Source organism: Phragmites australis, chromosome 2 (assembly GCF_958298935.1).
Source record: "Phragmites australis chromosome 2, lpPhrAust1.1, whole genome shotgun sequence".
Lineage (NCBI taxonomy): Eukaryota > Viridiplantae > Streptophyta > Magnoliopsida > Poales > Poaceae > Phragmites > Phragmites australis.
Window position 1 is genome coordinate 40,974,825 of NC_084922.1, and position 15,490 is coordinate 40,990,314.

Sequence of the window (15,490 nt, forward strand, 5' to 3'; positions counted from 1 at the left end):
AACAGAATTTTGGTTGGAATTTGCTTCTACTTGACCCAGTGACCCATACCCCATGGTCGCATAGGCTTATCTCAGAGCAAGTCGTCCTGGTTGGGCTTGGGCGATGTGAGCAGCGCGGTGTAGAGGCGGAGCTTCTCCTCGCCGAGCGACGAGCATCGCGACAGCGGCCGGCGCGGGCGGATGAATGAAAGCGACGCGAGCGTCTTGCGGTGCTTGTACCGGCGCCACGCGAGCTGCACCGCCACGGCCGCCCAGGTGCGCCACCCGGGCGAGTAGTAGTAGCTCGCGCTGTGCCGCACCTTCTCGTTTGTGAAGGTGTACCGGAAGTGCTGCGTCTCGTATTTGACGTCCGCGGCGTCCAGCCCGAACGCCTCCGTGCTCTCCAGCGTCGACGACGACGCCGGCAGCCGCTCCAGGAACGGCCGGCGCAGGCACAACGACAGCAGCTCGTTGCCGCTGAAGTTGCCCCAGCATGCAACAGCTCTTCGCTCCGTTGCGGAGCACCTGGCTGCTCTGCCGGTGGCCGCGCACAATGAACAGCATCCGCTGCACCGGGTCTCCTTCCCTGACGATCTGAGGAAACATATATCACTTTTGGTCGTGCCATCCATTGCCTGTTTCCAATCCAAGAGAAAAAACTAAAGTACGTGCCCTTACGACTTCTCCTTTGGGAAATATTAGGGACTTGACCCTGTCGCAGATGTTCTCGAGCACCAGATCATCCATGTGCTGGAACAGCGGCACCTGCAAGTGTGCAACAGTTCGCCACGATCGCGTCATGCACCAGAACTGCCCAAAACAAAAGGGTGAACTGACGGACACGACGACGTTGTGTTTTGCGTTCCCCTTCTTGCCATTCTAGTCGAATACCTGTTAACTAACATGCAAAAAGACATCTAAATTGTCGAGAGGTCGGTATCGGGAAAACTCAAGAATTGCACTCTCTCATTCTTTGAGTACATATATTTAAGAGTACATACATGAGCCTCCTAGGCTGAGCCTAAACATCTTACTATATGCTAAATAAAGCTCAACACTCCTCCTCAAAATGGGGTGATAGATATTTATCATTCTCATCTTGCAACATGCTAAGTTACATTCTTTTACTCTGAACATTTAGTTAAACAATCTGCTATTTGACTACCCGAGTTTGCATAAGTAAACTCTAGAATTTAAGCTAGATTATTAGCGATGTTGATAGATGACTTATTATCACACCAAACTCTTAAGGGGTCTTTTCTTAGCACATTCAGTTCTGATAAGAGATTCCTTGCCTATAACATCTCGCTCACCACAAGAGACATAGCTCGATACTCTGCTTCAGCGGTTGAGCGAGATACAACAGATTGCTTCTTGCTCCTTCATGATACGAAATTTCCTCTAACAAAGACACAATAGCCTGATGTGAATTTCCTATCATCAAGACATCTAGCCCAGTCAGCATCATAATAGCCTTCCACATTTAGATGACCATGGCTCTTGAACAAAAGTCCATTTCTAGAGCTACTCTTTAAATATCCTAAAATCCGGTAAACAACATCCAGATGTCCACTCCTGGGATTATGCATATACATGCTTATAACACTCACAACATAGGAGATATCCAACCTTGTATGACACAAATAAATGAGCCGATCAAGCCTTTGTAGCCCTCCCTATTCACTGGATCGTCTGATTCAACGCATAACTTGTGGTTGGAATCAATAGGTGTTGATGCAAGTCGACACCTAAGCATGCCAGTCTCACTAAGGAAGTCTAGTGCATACTTCCTCTACTAGAGAGCAATACCTTTTGGAGATTGAGCAATCTTAATGCTAACAAAAGTGCCTGAGTGGACCAAGATACTTCACCTCAAATTCCCTACTCAAATTCTCCTTTAGATGTTAAATCTCTATTTCATCATCACGCATGATGATGATATCATCTACATAAACATCCAAAACTGTGATGTTACACTCTGAATGTTGATAGAACACAGTATGATCCCCATTGTATTGTTTATAGCCCATGCCACACAGTGCGCGTCTGAATCGGTCAAACAATGCTCGTGGAGACTGTTCGAACCCATACAAGGACTTCTTCATTCTGCATACCTTCCTAGCTATTTCAAGATTAGAAAAATCAGGTGGAGTCTCCATATACACCTCCTCTTGAAGATCTCCATGCAATAAAGCACTGACGTCCAATTGATGCAAGGGCCAACCCAAGTTAGTTGCACAAGAGATCAAAGTTCTTGCCGTACTCATCTTTGCCACCGATGTGAATGTCTCATCATAGTCAATATCATATGTCTAACTATATCCCCTTGCAACAAATCTTACTTTGTACCTTTCTACTTTACTTTTTAGGTTTTGCTTAACCATGAAGACCCACTTGCAACTTACAGCTTTCTTTCATGTAGGTAGCTTTACAAGGTCCCAAGTTTTATTCTTTTCAGGAGCTCTTAGCTCTTCCAACATGGCCTCACACCACTTAGGATCATACTTTGCTTCTTGTCGATCTCTAGGGATTGTTACAGACTTTAACGATGCAACAAATGCTCTATATACAGAAAACAAGAAAGCATAAGAGACATAGTTACTAATGTCATGCTTAAATCCATACCTTGGTGGAGGCACTTCGGCCTTAGCTCTTACTCCTTTCCATAATGCAACGGGTAAATCAGCTAAAGAAGAGCCTTCAATCTCAATCTCAGAGGTCGACAACACATCAACAATATCTAGTGGAGCATGTGAATAATATTACAGGAGTTGATGATAGAATTGTTGCTGGAGCCTCTGCTTGAGATCTAGACTTTCTCCTCGTATACACTTTCAAGGGACCCTTGTATCGCAGGTCGCTTGCAGAGTTATCCTCATGACAAGAAGTTGTATTCGAGTCACCGATCACTGCCTCCTTTCTTGGCTGAGGAGTTAAGCCACAAATCACTGCTTACATTCTCATTATATTTTGCTCAATTGAACTACTTACCGCACCATTGTTCTCCCCCTCTAGACTAACATCATTTGATCTGCTACAATCAAACTCAAACATATAACCCAGGTCAATCTTTTCTCCATAGAAGGGAACGGATTCCCTGAATGTAACATTCATGCTTATGAACAAATGTTGTTTACTGGTACTCCAACATTTATAGCCCTTCTGTCCTGCAGAATATCCCACAAAGATGCACTTTACGACACATGGATCTAGCTTTCCCACTGAGGGTCTATGGTCCCTCACAAAGCATGTACATCCAAACACTTTAGGTGGAACCACAAACTTATTGTTGCCTAGCAGCATCTCATAGGGGGTTTTTATCCCAATTATTCTTGATGGGGTACAGTTGATAAGATATGTATCTGTTAGCATAGCTTCACTCCATAGAAACTTAGGCACATTCATAGTAAATATTAGTGAGCGAGCAACCTCTAAAATATGGTGATTTTTTCTTTCAGCCACATATTTGTGTGGAGGTGTGTCTGGGCATGAAGTTTGATGCAATATAACTTTTGCCGATAGAAATGCATTGAATTTCTTGTTCATAAACTCAGTCCCATTTTCTGTTCTTATTGTTTAGACCTGAGCGTTGAACTGAGTCTTCACAAGAGCACAAAAATCTTTGAAGCATCTCAGCACCTCATCTTTGAGCTTCATAAGATATACCCATGTAATCCAGAAAAAGCAATCAATAAAAGTAACGAAGTAATTCATCCCACTAATAGAAACCACAGAACATATCCAGACATTTGAATGACCTAGCACAAAAGGAGACATTCCTGATGCCCCTACTCACATAAGATGTCCTTGTGTGTTTTGCAAACTCACAGGCATCAAAAAAAGTTTGTTCTTATCCACCCCACATATTACATCAGGAAATGCTTTGCATATTTTATCAAAAGAAAGATGCCCCAATCTATAATACAAGAGCATCACCGTAGCTTCCTTCTCTCACACCGTTGTTGCTAGTATAGTACATAATGCATCATTTGTTTCTTCACAATCCATGTACCACAACTCATACACCTCGTTGCACTCTCAAGGCTCCTCCCTGTTCGTTTCTACTAAATTGAGCAATTTTCCGGTCAAGTATTATCCGACAATCCAATTGATCAGCTAAAGCACTTAATGAAACAAGATTGACCAAGAAAGCTGGCACATGCAAAACTGATGATAATTTAATAGATGGAGTGCATTGTACTGTGCCAACACCTCTAATGGATTGTGGTGTACCATCAGCAGTTTGTATAGTTTCTTTATGTGTGAGGGGATATTATGTATACAACATAAACTCACTAGATGCGCCTGTGACATGCCTTGATGTCACGGTGTCTAAAATCCAATTTAATCTTAATATTTGTATGGGTATGGATGCATGGGCACAATTACTTTCATCTGTGTAGGTGAAGTTGATGAAGTCACCACTGTAAGCTTCTTGATCTTTATCTCTAGAGCATTCAATATTTTTTTCAATTGTCTTCGCTCATAAAATTCCATCGATGAAGCCTCGATTGACTTAGACAGTTCATCTTCTGTAGTTGTTGCATTTGCTCTGTAGCCACTTCTACCTCCATGACCTCTACCACCTCTTGGAGCACTTCTGCCATTGCCTCTTCCTCTTCCACAGGTGAACTTGAATGGTTTAGGACAATCACGAATCAAGTGTCCCGTATCACCACAATTGAAACATTCCCTAGTCTCTTTGATCCTTGTTGATGCAAAAACGAGATGAGATGGAGATGAAATAGCTTTCCTCATCACTTTTAGTCACAACTCCTCTTGCGCTATGACAGCTATGGCCTCTGTAGCATTCTGAGTTTTAGTATTGAGATTTTAGCAAAATTCACTACTTTTTATAAAAATTCTAATTATTTAAAACAACATAAAACCAAGGAAATATACATTTGAATATATATTATTTTGGCTAAGTATTCCAAAGAGCATCAAATCAAATTCTAATTTAATCCCTGCAATAATTTGAATCATGTGCATTTTCATTTATTTGTTTTTATGGTTCTTTGGGTGGAGATTTGTTTTTTAATGTCTCTCAAATTCAAATCTATTTCTTAGATTCAATTCAGCTGAAATCCAATTTAATTCAAATCCAAATCCCTAAATTCAAATACATATTTGAATTGATGCCAAGACAAAAGTCAAATTCAAATTCAAATACTTCTTTTGGAATTTAACCTAATCATTTTCTAAATCCTTTTATTCCACTCAGGCTCCCCTCTCTCTCTTTCTTTCGACACAGCCTAGCCGCACACCAGCCCGTCCCAGCACTGTCTCTCTCCCTCTCCCTTGCGCTTGGGCCGTGATGCGTGCTCGACCCAACTCACGCACCGTGCGCAAGAGCGCCTGTGCAGCCCAGTCGCATTGCGCTCTCCCTCGCTGACATGTAGGCTCCACCGACCAGCATCGTCTCCCTCCTCCAGAGCACCCGTCACGTTGTCCTCGCTGCCCTCTCCTGCTCTCAAGCTCTCTCTCACTCTCCCACTGTCCGCACGTGCAACCGAGCCGCCCTCTGATACACACGACTTCGATGACCACTGCACGCCCTGGCCGACGTAGAGCCGCCGCTGCCATGCAAAATCCAATAATCACCACCATCAAGAAGTCGCGCCACACCTTTTCCCCATCACCACCTCTCTGTTCCTCCCCCTCGCCCAAAGAGGAGCCCAACCCTCTTTTCCCTTTTCTCCCTGTCTGCTCCGCCGCCATCACCCATTTCTCTGTCACCACTACCCTGTCGTCGCCACCTCTTCCCCACGAGCTGCTGAGAAGCACAAGGAGCTCATCGCCTTCCCCATACTACCCTTCCTTGCCCAAAAGTCAAATAGGAGTGTGCACGAGCTGGAGAGCGAGCAACAGTCATCACCGATCGCCATCCCCCCCTCACTGTCTATGAGCTCAGTGATCATCCTCATCCCCTCCTACTCCCTCCTAGCTATCTTGTCGTCAAACTGTGTTCCTGAAATGCCGTTCACTCACCTACTGTCCAGCATACCCCGAAAGCACTGTCAAGGATTAACCCTTAACAACCACCCAAATGTGAATCAATGGTTCGTCACTGAACGAAATCCATCAAGTACTGCATCATTATGTCACTCTTACGACCTTTCTTATGCTAATGCACCAATTAAACCTCTTTTTCTAATGGAAAATAATCGTGTTAGATGGGGAATTATAGAAAAATCACACCAACTTCTTAGGAGACCCTTTACTTTTCTTGCCTCCATCCCTATCACTATCGTCATTTCTACGCTTATATCGATAGGTTCCACAAACAAGGCATTGATCCAACTCTGCATACTCTCCACGAAACAACATACAATCCTGCTTATATACATGTATTTTTTTTCTATTTTCAGTCCTAAAGAATGAATTATCTTATTCGCATCGTAGATGCCCTCGGGCACCAAGTTTTCTTTTGGTGGCATGTCTTTTAGTAGATCCAATAATATTTCAAAACTCTTGTCAGTCTAACAATGGGTTGCCTTCAGCTGTAGAAACTTTAGGTCCCTAAATAACCTCGTGTATTTTTTCTTATAGTTAAGATAAAAGGGCACCTTGGAATCTCAAAAATTCTTAAAATTTAGCAAACTCACCATTACTATACTCATCGTGCCGCTTAACATCCCGCACTATCTGGTCCACATTCTCCACAAAATCTAAGAGATCGTTATCACTGAAACTTAATATGCCCTCATCACTGAGATCATGATCCATATCACCGGGTGTAAGTCCTTAATCCACACTGTCGGTATGGAGGTCCCGATCCATCTTTTCTTCGTTAAGACCTTCCTCACCATGTTTGTTACAAGATGTATATTTCTCTTTAAATCCATGCATAACCAAACGTGCATGTATATTGTCTGGTTTTGAAAACTTCTTATCATTCCTACATTCGCGATATGTGATAATACATTGTCGTTTTATCGTGATCTTTTATATCCGCCAATACAGCACTCATGAAATACTTCACCCCGCTCAGGTACTCCGGACAAGTCTGGATATCAAGGTACATCCAACTTCTATCCATCATCTACAATGTAAAAACATTCATCTTCATTAACATTCAACGTCTGCCTCCTTGGAAGTGCTCACATCACCTTAATTGCATCATTAAGCATGTGATTAAAAATTCCATGCAATTACACTAGATTTGTGTCATCTCATGGTAGATCGGTCAAACCTAGTATCAAATCTAATATAAATACAACTCACTTATACTAAGAATTTACATAAATATGCAAAATAGTTGATTACAACTCAAAATATAAAAAATCTACTAAATAGGAATCAGAGGAGGAGGAAAGGGGAAGATGCAGATCTTCAAAGATCCAGTAACAATTTAAACATTAAATTAATAAGATATTAGAGAGTCTCTAACAAAACTAAAAAAATCACTAGAAATTGACGTCAAGATCGCGCTTTATAACTGTTGGGCACGCAATAGCTAGACAACTCTAATAACAGATCTGAGTCATCAGTGATGGGTCATAACAATACACGTCACTTATGATTTGTCATCAGTGACGGATCCTAATATAACCCGTCATTTATAACTGGTTCAGAGAGACCTGTCACTAATGTTATTAGTGATATGTGTAGTTATGACTCGTCACTAATATCATCAGTGATGTTTAACTCTATAACTCGTTATCAGTGATGGATCATATCCAATCTCGATCGATACTATATAAATGACGAGTCGTAAAAGAACTCGTCTCTAAAAAATCTTTAGTGACAAGTCTAACCATCTATCACTAATTTCATATCTTATTTACCTATTTTTCACCTAGTGCACATGTTAGCAGGTTTTGGCGTACGCAGGGCAGACGTGCGTTCCAAAGAGTCAGTGTCCAGAGAACCAGAGATCTATCAGAGATGCAAGGGAACTGAATGGAGCTTAACGTTGCAGCATGTACTACCTCCAAACGGTCGCGGCGCACGGTGACCCTCGCGTCGGTGAGGGTGACCGCCACCAGGAGAGAGCGCGATCAGAAGAGTGGCGGCGCCGTGGTTCCCCATTGAAAATGTTGTGCACGTGAAGAAGGAAGGAAGAGATAGGTATGAGTAAGCTTGAGCCTCGAGGTGTGCTTTGCTGCTGCGGTGCTTCGAGAGGCTTGGTTCGCGCATTCTTATACCGTGGCGTCCGGCGAGTGCAAAAGTTGATCGAAAATGCGCGCGACAGAAATCAGGTGGGCCACGGCATTGGGAATGGTGTTTGGTTGAGGTGTTTGGATCAACCAGTGATTAGTGCTACTCTCTTGTTCACAACAACTAACGATTTTGACTGACCAACGATTTTATCTTGTTACACCAAGAGGATTTTACGAGGTTTGTGCAAACTATTCAGAGGTGTGTCGTGGTTAGCGCTACTACCCTGTTCACAATAACTAAGCCCAATAGTCCGTGTAGTGGCGTGCCAATATTCGAGTAAATGGTATTTTATCTCAGAACACACAGTAAATGGTTGTTTCGTTACATGATTCTAAAGTCTATGATTAAAATGCTATAGCATCTAGACTCTTAGTAAATGTATGTTTCAATAATTAATGATAACTGTATTATTGTGTCTAACAAGTTTATTTGAAATGTATTAAAATTTTAGTTTACAATGATGATTAAGTATTCTTATCCCTAAGTTGATTTTATGAATAATCAAAGGATATGAGCATCAAGATTAAGAATCTTCTAGTTCTAAATATTACACGGAGATGAATGACACTTAGAGTAGTATAAGTCTATTTTCTTAATCTTTTCACCATACAATAGAAAGGCTAGTAATAGTAGCTTGATCTAATTGAGTCTAAACTTGATTATATGTATATTTGTAAAATTCCAACACTAGGTAGCTCAAAGACTATGGTTGAGCTGTCGAGAAGTTAGAGCTCAAGAAAGTCTAAATTGGACGAGTTCAGAAAAAATTGTTATCACCGGATGGTCCGGCGTTCAATGAGTTTTGGCTAATATCAGAGAAATGATAAGTACACCGAATGGTCTGACAATCGAAAATTTACTTTCACCAGAGTATTTTTTGCTGGAAAAATCACAAGTCAACATTAGATGGTCTGGTGTTAGGGTGAAGAGAACGTCGGAGTATTTTATAGGATTTGTGCAAATTCACAGAAGATGGAGTTGAAAACGTCGGATGGTTGTAACATCGGAGTATTTTCTAGGAGATTGCTTTTCGGCACAGTGGAGATGCTACTCACCGGATGGTCCGGTGTGTAGACATCAGAAGCGTCGGAGCATTTCTCAGTAGTAACGAATAATGACAGCTGGCACAGTGTGTGTTTTAAAAATTATACATATCGGATGATCCGGTGTGTGTGAGATGGTGTACACTGGATCATCCTATGTTCACGGGAAATGTAAGTGGTTAAGCAACGGCTATATTCGAACCTCTAGCATATAAATACCCCTTAACTTCGTCTCACTAAGCATTCTTGCTTATCCGAATGAGCTTATACACTATGTGTCATCAAGAAGCAAGAGAGTGCACTAGAGTGATTTGCAAAGTTAGGACATCATTAATGTATAGAGAGTAGCAAGTGTGCAACTAACTATAGTTTAGGTTTGATCTTGATCAAGTGAAGCTATTAGGTTGTTACTCTTTGTGGTTGACAACACTTAGCCGGTCTTTGGTGATTGGATGTGTCTTGGTGAGCTTTTGGAGTTCCTGTGGGAGCTCTGAGAAGAGCAATGTAATTAGTTTGATGCCAACCAATATGGAGACGAAGAAGTGACAATCATGCAGGAGCACTTAAGTCTTGGTGTCTTAAGGGGGAGCGATATCTTTAGTAGATGCTTCAACAATGACTAACGGAGAGTGCCAACTCCTTGATACCTTGAGAAAAATCGGTGTCTTCTTGTCCATCTCTTTACATTCCCTCATTTACTTTGAATATTTACATTTTTACAAGCTTTTAATTCTGTATTTACTGTGTGTTCTTGCTTGCTTGATTACCTAATTGTTCATATAGTGTATTTCTTTCCATCTAGACTAAATTTACTATTTGTTTAAGAATATGATACAATTAGTTTTTAATTAGAGCCAATTATAATATTTATAATAAAAGATATAATTCTACGCATTGCAGCTGCAATAACTTTAATTAATATATACAATTATAATATAACACCATCAAAATAAATACAAGTCGTCCTCTTCTTCTAGAAGTTTAGTTTTTTTTTATTTTTCTTGATTAAGGACCAATGAGGCCCCTCCATTTTACACATTTTCTTTTGATTTCTCTAGATTCTCAATGGCCCAGGCAATTCCAGGTCAAGTTTTTATACAATTTTATATAATATCGACAATCCCAAGGTTTTCTTTCATCTACTTTTTTTCTTCTTTAAGGGTTGCAGAGCTGTCTTGACTTTTGGATTTAAGGAAATTGTTTACTTTCTAAATGTTCTTTCTTTCTGCATTAAAGTCTACGTGTTATAATTCATAACCTTTTTGTTTATAAATTTGAAGCTCGGAAAAAAATATCTATGTGTTCTTAGTGGATCCCTTTTTTTGGAACCTTGCTTAAGTTGGATATTGGTAAAAGGGTTCTAGTCAACTGCTATATCTCTTGGGCATTTTCATGAATTATTGTCATCAAGTGGACCCAATTCGACTATCTGCGTCTCTAGTGGATCTTTCTTAAGCTGGCCGTTGGTAAAGAGTCTTTGTTTGTCGTGTGAATTAGTTGGGTCGGCCCAAGTTTATTTGGATCTGTAGGTTGTGGTTCGATCTTAATCGAAGTTCACCAAAAAAAGAGGCAAGTTATACTTTTGGCTCTGTAGCGTTCGCATATTCCCGTTGTGCAGAGCAATTGGTTTCTCGAGAGTCTATCACTTACTCTGAGTAATAAAAAAGTTCTCTCTTTGTTCGAAAAAGGCAAGTTTTATTTTACATTTTCTACTCTAATTCTCTTCTTTTATTTTTCAGGAATGTTTTCCTTTTTCTCTTAGTCCCAATAAATGTGGGTCATCTTTTTTTATTTACGTAGAAAAATACCAAATTAAGCCACCACAAGCTGCGGCTGTGTAGCCCAGCCCGTCCCCTCCTGTGAATGGGGATCCGCACAGCTGCCCATGTTGGATATAAGGGTGCAAATTAACTCATCTAAAGATACATGTTGACTCTCTTTAGTTTAATTAATTATATTAATTTTTAAAAAATTTATCCAATTTAAAAAATTAGTATTATTAGTTGAATTAAAAAAATCGATAGGTACTAGGGCCACCAATTTGCACCACTGGTTGGCCATGAATGGCCACCAGCGGCACCGTGGGCTGACGTAGATTAAAGTCGGAGCGAGTAGCCGAGTAGCGAACAAGCATGGCACTGGCCTGGCGCCAACACGCCACCAGCCAAACCTTACCTGACGCCGCTGTGCCCCTGAGCGGTCAGTTTGGATCAAGCCGAGCACGGCACATCCCCATCAGAGCACCAATTCACCAGGCACGCTGGCCGAAATCCGCGACCAACTCCCTACAACGAATCAATCGCTCCGATCCAAAGCTCCAAGTCTCTCAAGCGGCACAACAACGGTAGCGCAGCGGACGCCCGGGTCGATAAAAGGAAACCAACTATGCATATACTCATGTCATCCGGTCCGTTCAATCCCTACGGGGGAACAGAAATGATGCCTCCCACGTTACATGCCCGCTGGGCCGCGAGGGAAACTAGCTCGTCCACCCATGAGTACCCTCCCCCTGCCGGTTACTGCAGTACAATTACATGAATAGTGAAAAAATTATGTACATGGACATTTTGTTGAAATATATATGTCTACAAATTTTGGTACAAGTCGCGACCACTCCCACCATCACCATGGCAATATGGCAACTAGAACCAATTAATAGTCATAGCTAGATGGTCATCCGACTTCGTTGTAATTAACCTCGGTAGTTTGGAATCATTTTCATGCCAAATCTGTTGTTGGGATGTGGCAGTTCCAAGTAAAATCTGTCCACACAAAACTGTAAATTCAAAATATAGTCCATTCATCAGTTGTAAAAAGATGAATCTTGATATTGTAGATGTAAGTTTAACCTGTACGGAACTTATACTAAAAGATTGGTATATTAACAGCACTATAATACAGTGATCTTTTTTCCTTCTTTTTCTCGTTTTGACATTGGTGGGGGATTGTTAGAATGTAGCCCATTTAAAGCTCATTCATGAGAATGCAAAGCAAGAAGGTTTAGTCTCGTATTGCCAAGCAAGAGTATGTAGATCAACTTAAATACTTGAGTTCTCTGGTCTTTTTGAAATAGAGAAAATGAGAAAGAGATAGTATACTTTGCTATATTCACACGCACACACGCGCGTATTCGCGTTTTTTTCGCGCGAATATCCGCGTGGCAACACAAAATTGCAAGCTCTTTTTCTGCTCTCCCTTTTTAATTGTGATCAATACCATAATCAGCCGTTTTAATCGCGATCAATTCCTTAATTCTGAGGGTAATTGGTCAGTTATGGAGGCAGCAATTGTGGGTATTTTACGAGAGAAAACGGCTCTAAGAGGGCAGCCATTTCCCTATAAATCCTGAAGACGTCCAGGCTTTTGAGTACACATCTCTCTGCTCCATATTTTCTTCTCCACCCATCCATATCACTGTCTTGTGTGCTGTGCTGCCGGATCTCGCCGGCCCTTCTTCTTGCCGTGCACAAGGTTGGAGGGTGAGCAGTATCTCCGAGCCTCTGCCGTCGTGAAGCCCGCACGAGGGATGACAATAAGGTTTCTGGGCAGCGCACCTGTACGACCGCTTTGCACTGCTTTATCTACAATCTGCACGGCCGCGAATTGACACATCGTCAACTTCATCCCTTCATCAACCCGACTGTGAGTTCTTGATGAAACTGATGGATTTTTGACACTGTTACTTGCTGCTAGGGTTAAAAGTATATTCATCTATTATAGATTGTGAAATATGCTTTTATATAGAATCTAGAATTAGATTTTTACGTATATTACCAACATCTGTTACAGTCTACAGGGAAAGTGGCACAGCCAACCTTAGCATGTTTGGCTTGTGTGGAGGTAAACGTACGAGGAACCTCATTATTCGTAGTCATAGCACGGTCGATCGTTGTACGCATGCAGGGTGAGAGCTAGCAAAGTGATCAAGGGGAGGTGGCAGCAAGGCAGACCCACTGGCCGACGAAGACCTTCTCGCAGTTGATGTTGGGGTTGAAGCCGAGGAACTGCTTCTGGGTCAGCCCCGCGGTCTGCGCCACGGAGAGGCACGTTTCGCCCACCTGCACCCCGTGCACCTTGCTGCAAGTCAGCGCCGGCACTGTCGCGGCATCCATCGCCACGTAACCTGCAAGGGTTTTCGCGACGCGCGCTCCAAGAGTCAGGCGCCGCACAAATGCGTGCGTGCTAATTTTTTGTATGGAGCTCGTAAACATTGCAAGCTTGTAACCGTATGCACGCTACCTCCAAGCGCGTCGCGGTGCACGGTGAGCCTCGCGTCGGCGACGGCGACCGCCACGAGGAGAGACGCGATCAGAAGAGCGGCGGTGCCGTGGTTCGCCATTGCGCGGGTGTTGCCGCCGGCGTGGAGAAGGAATGTGTAGGCAGGTGGATATGTGTACGCTTGAGTGGTGCTGCGAAGAGGCTTGGTACGGTCCTCCCTTATAGCGTGGCGAGCGCAAAAGTTGATGAGATGCACGCGACAAAAAGCAGCAGCTAGAAGCCCACGCGGCCTTGGAAATGGCGTCACAGGGACGGGTGAATTGGTGATACTACTCATGGACGTGTCGTTCTTGCACATTCCCAAGCCGGCTTATCTTTTGCAGTTTGGCCTGGGACCAATTGTGGCCGAGTGAACATAAATGGGGTGTCTGTGATTCCAATGGAGCTAATTTGGGATATTCTATTATCTATACAGTGGGGTATTGACTGAGCAACGATTTTAGTTATTTCTACTTTAATCGTGTCCCTATGGATGCACTATTGGGGAATTATAGCGAGTTCGTGCGAGAGGTGAGTCATGGTTAATATTGTCCTCTCTCCGATTAACAAACAAAGAGTGTTTGGCTTAGATATCGACATGATCTGCAAAACATATTTCAGACACTAATTTCTATTACACACGTATTTTGTTGGTTTTGCCGAACTGTAGGATGATGGTATCTCGTTTTTTGCTATATTTGTCGGTTCAAACAAGGACGACCATCTCGGGTCCTGAGTTAAACCTAGAGTATCTTGTTCATTGCCTTAGCCCAGTCTACCCTTTGTGAGCTTGAGTTGTCTAGTCCATATGTCTAAGTCTTTTGCTTCCCGGTCTTCCATGCAACATGCTTTCAAGATAAAGCCTAATTTGCTTGTCGACTCCCAAGTGGTCTACGTGCAACTACAACGTGCTTCGGAGACCGAGCTGGATAGCAGTTAGCAAGTGATGGTGCGGCATGGCATGCCGACACTTATCCACGGTCTGCAGGCGATCGATCTGCTTGACGCTCTGGTAGCCTGATCCCTGAGTGCCCGAGCCCGTCCAGCATCTACGACCCCATTATCTCGTGAGGTGGTGAGGGCGTGACTCCCGTGAGGCCTTGATCCCGTCCGCTCTAGCCATGAGCAGGTGACACTAGCACGATGCTGAGCAACTAATTGCCCGATAACGATGCAGAGGAGCTCAGACACTATGTTGTCCAATGTTGCCCGATCCCCTGCGCTCAATGTCCCATCCTCCCACATTGATGCCAGAATGGTAAATTCCTCCAAATCACAATTGACGTAGTGTAATACAGATTGTCTAATATAGAGCTCTAGACATCTGATCGTTTGTGATCAGGGGCGAAGCTAGGCCTAGCCCAAGACCCAGGCCACGTCCAGACATAAGCCCATCAAAGTCCGGTGACCCATGGGAGTTACAGAAGAATTAAGGGCAGAGCATGAGCCGCGACCTAGGCCATGGCCCTGGTTGCCTCAGTGGGAGCTCTGCCCCTGTCTGTGATGAGCATTGAGAGATAATTATTGTATTGATATATTGTTCTGTAACTGTGTATGTTTGATTTCTTATGTTATTTTGTTTGTTGTAGGTATTATTTGCGACTAACATCTGAATCATATATTTTTGTTTTTTAAGGTACCTGCTGGATTATAAAGTTTTGGGGTATCTAATGAGTGGTTCAAACATTATGAATCCATGTTAGTAAAATTTATTATCTTATTTTTGATATTTTTAAAATTGAGTGTGATTTGAACCATTACTTGTATTGAACGGGGAGTGTATTGTGCTATAATTTCTAAGGTACAATTTTACACTACCTAAAATTCCTATGTCCACCACTGGGTTCAAATAAATGGCAAAAGGGAGATGATTGTTTGCTTACCAATAAGCACAGGATGATTTTGTTTCGTTAGTAACAAAATATTTAATCCCGTTAGTGGAACATCAGTTTCGAGACAAATCGTCACATATCTATTTTGTAGGCTTCATAACAATATTCAAATATACCGATAGTCGAAGTTTTAAAAGTTGGTGTGTATCTCAA

General features: G+C 42.4%; 2 protein-coding genes across 2 annotated transcripts; both read right to left on the reverse strand.

The window, feature by feature from the left end:
* Positions 1-71: 71 nt before the first annotated feature.
* On the reverse strand, positions 72-741 carry LOC133910115 (cyclic nucleotide-gated ion channel 4-like). The gene is given in 3 exon segments (XM_062352633.1): positions 72-468; positions 470-573; positions 658-741. Coding segments are annotated over 3 exon segments (570 nt in total). The 5' UTR covers positions 727-741.
* Positions 742-13,001: 12,260 nt separating this feature from the next.
* Positions 13,002-13,527, reverse strand: LOC133910117 (uncharacterized). The gene is made up of 2 exons (XM_062352634.1): positions 13,428-13,527; positions 13,002-13,311 (listed from the first exon to the last, which is right to left on the reverse strand). Exons 1-2 carry the CDS (start codon positions 13,525-13,527, stop codon positions 13,112-13,114), a joined length of 300 nt encoding a protein of 99 aa, XP_062208618.1. The 3' UTR covers positions 13,002-13,111.
* Between the last annotated feature and the right edge of the window lie 1,963 nt (positions 13,528-15,490).

What these genes read in the sequence shown, in the direction of transcription:
- LOC133910117 (XM_062352634.1), bottom strand. Translation starts at nt 13,527, where the DNA reads ATGGCGAACCACGGCACCGCCGCTCTTCTGATCGCGTCTCTCCTCGTG. An exon ending in GCACCGCGACGCGCTTGGAG is followed by an intron (nt 13,312 to 13,427) that starts GTAGCGTGCATA and finishes AAACCCTTGCAG; the next exon opens with GTTACGTGGCGATGGATGCC.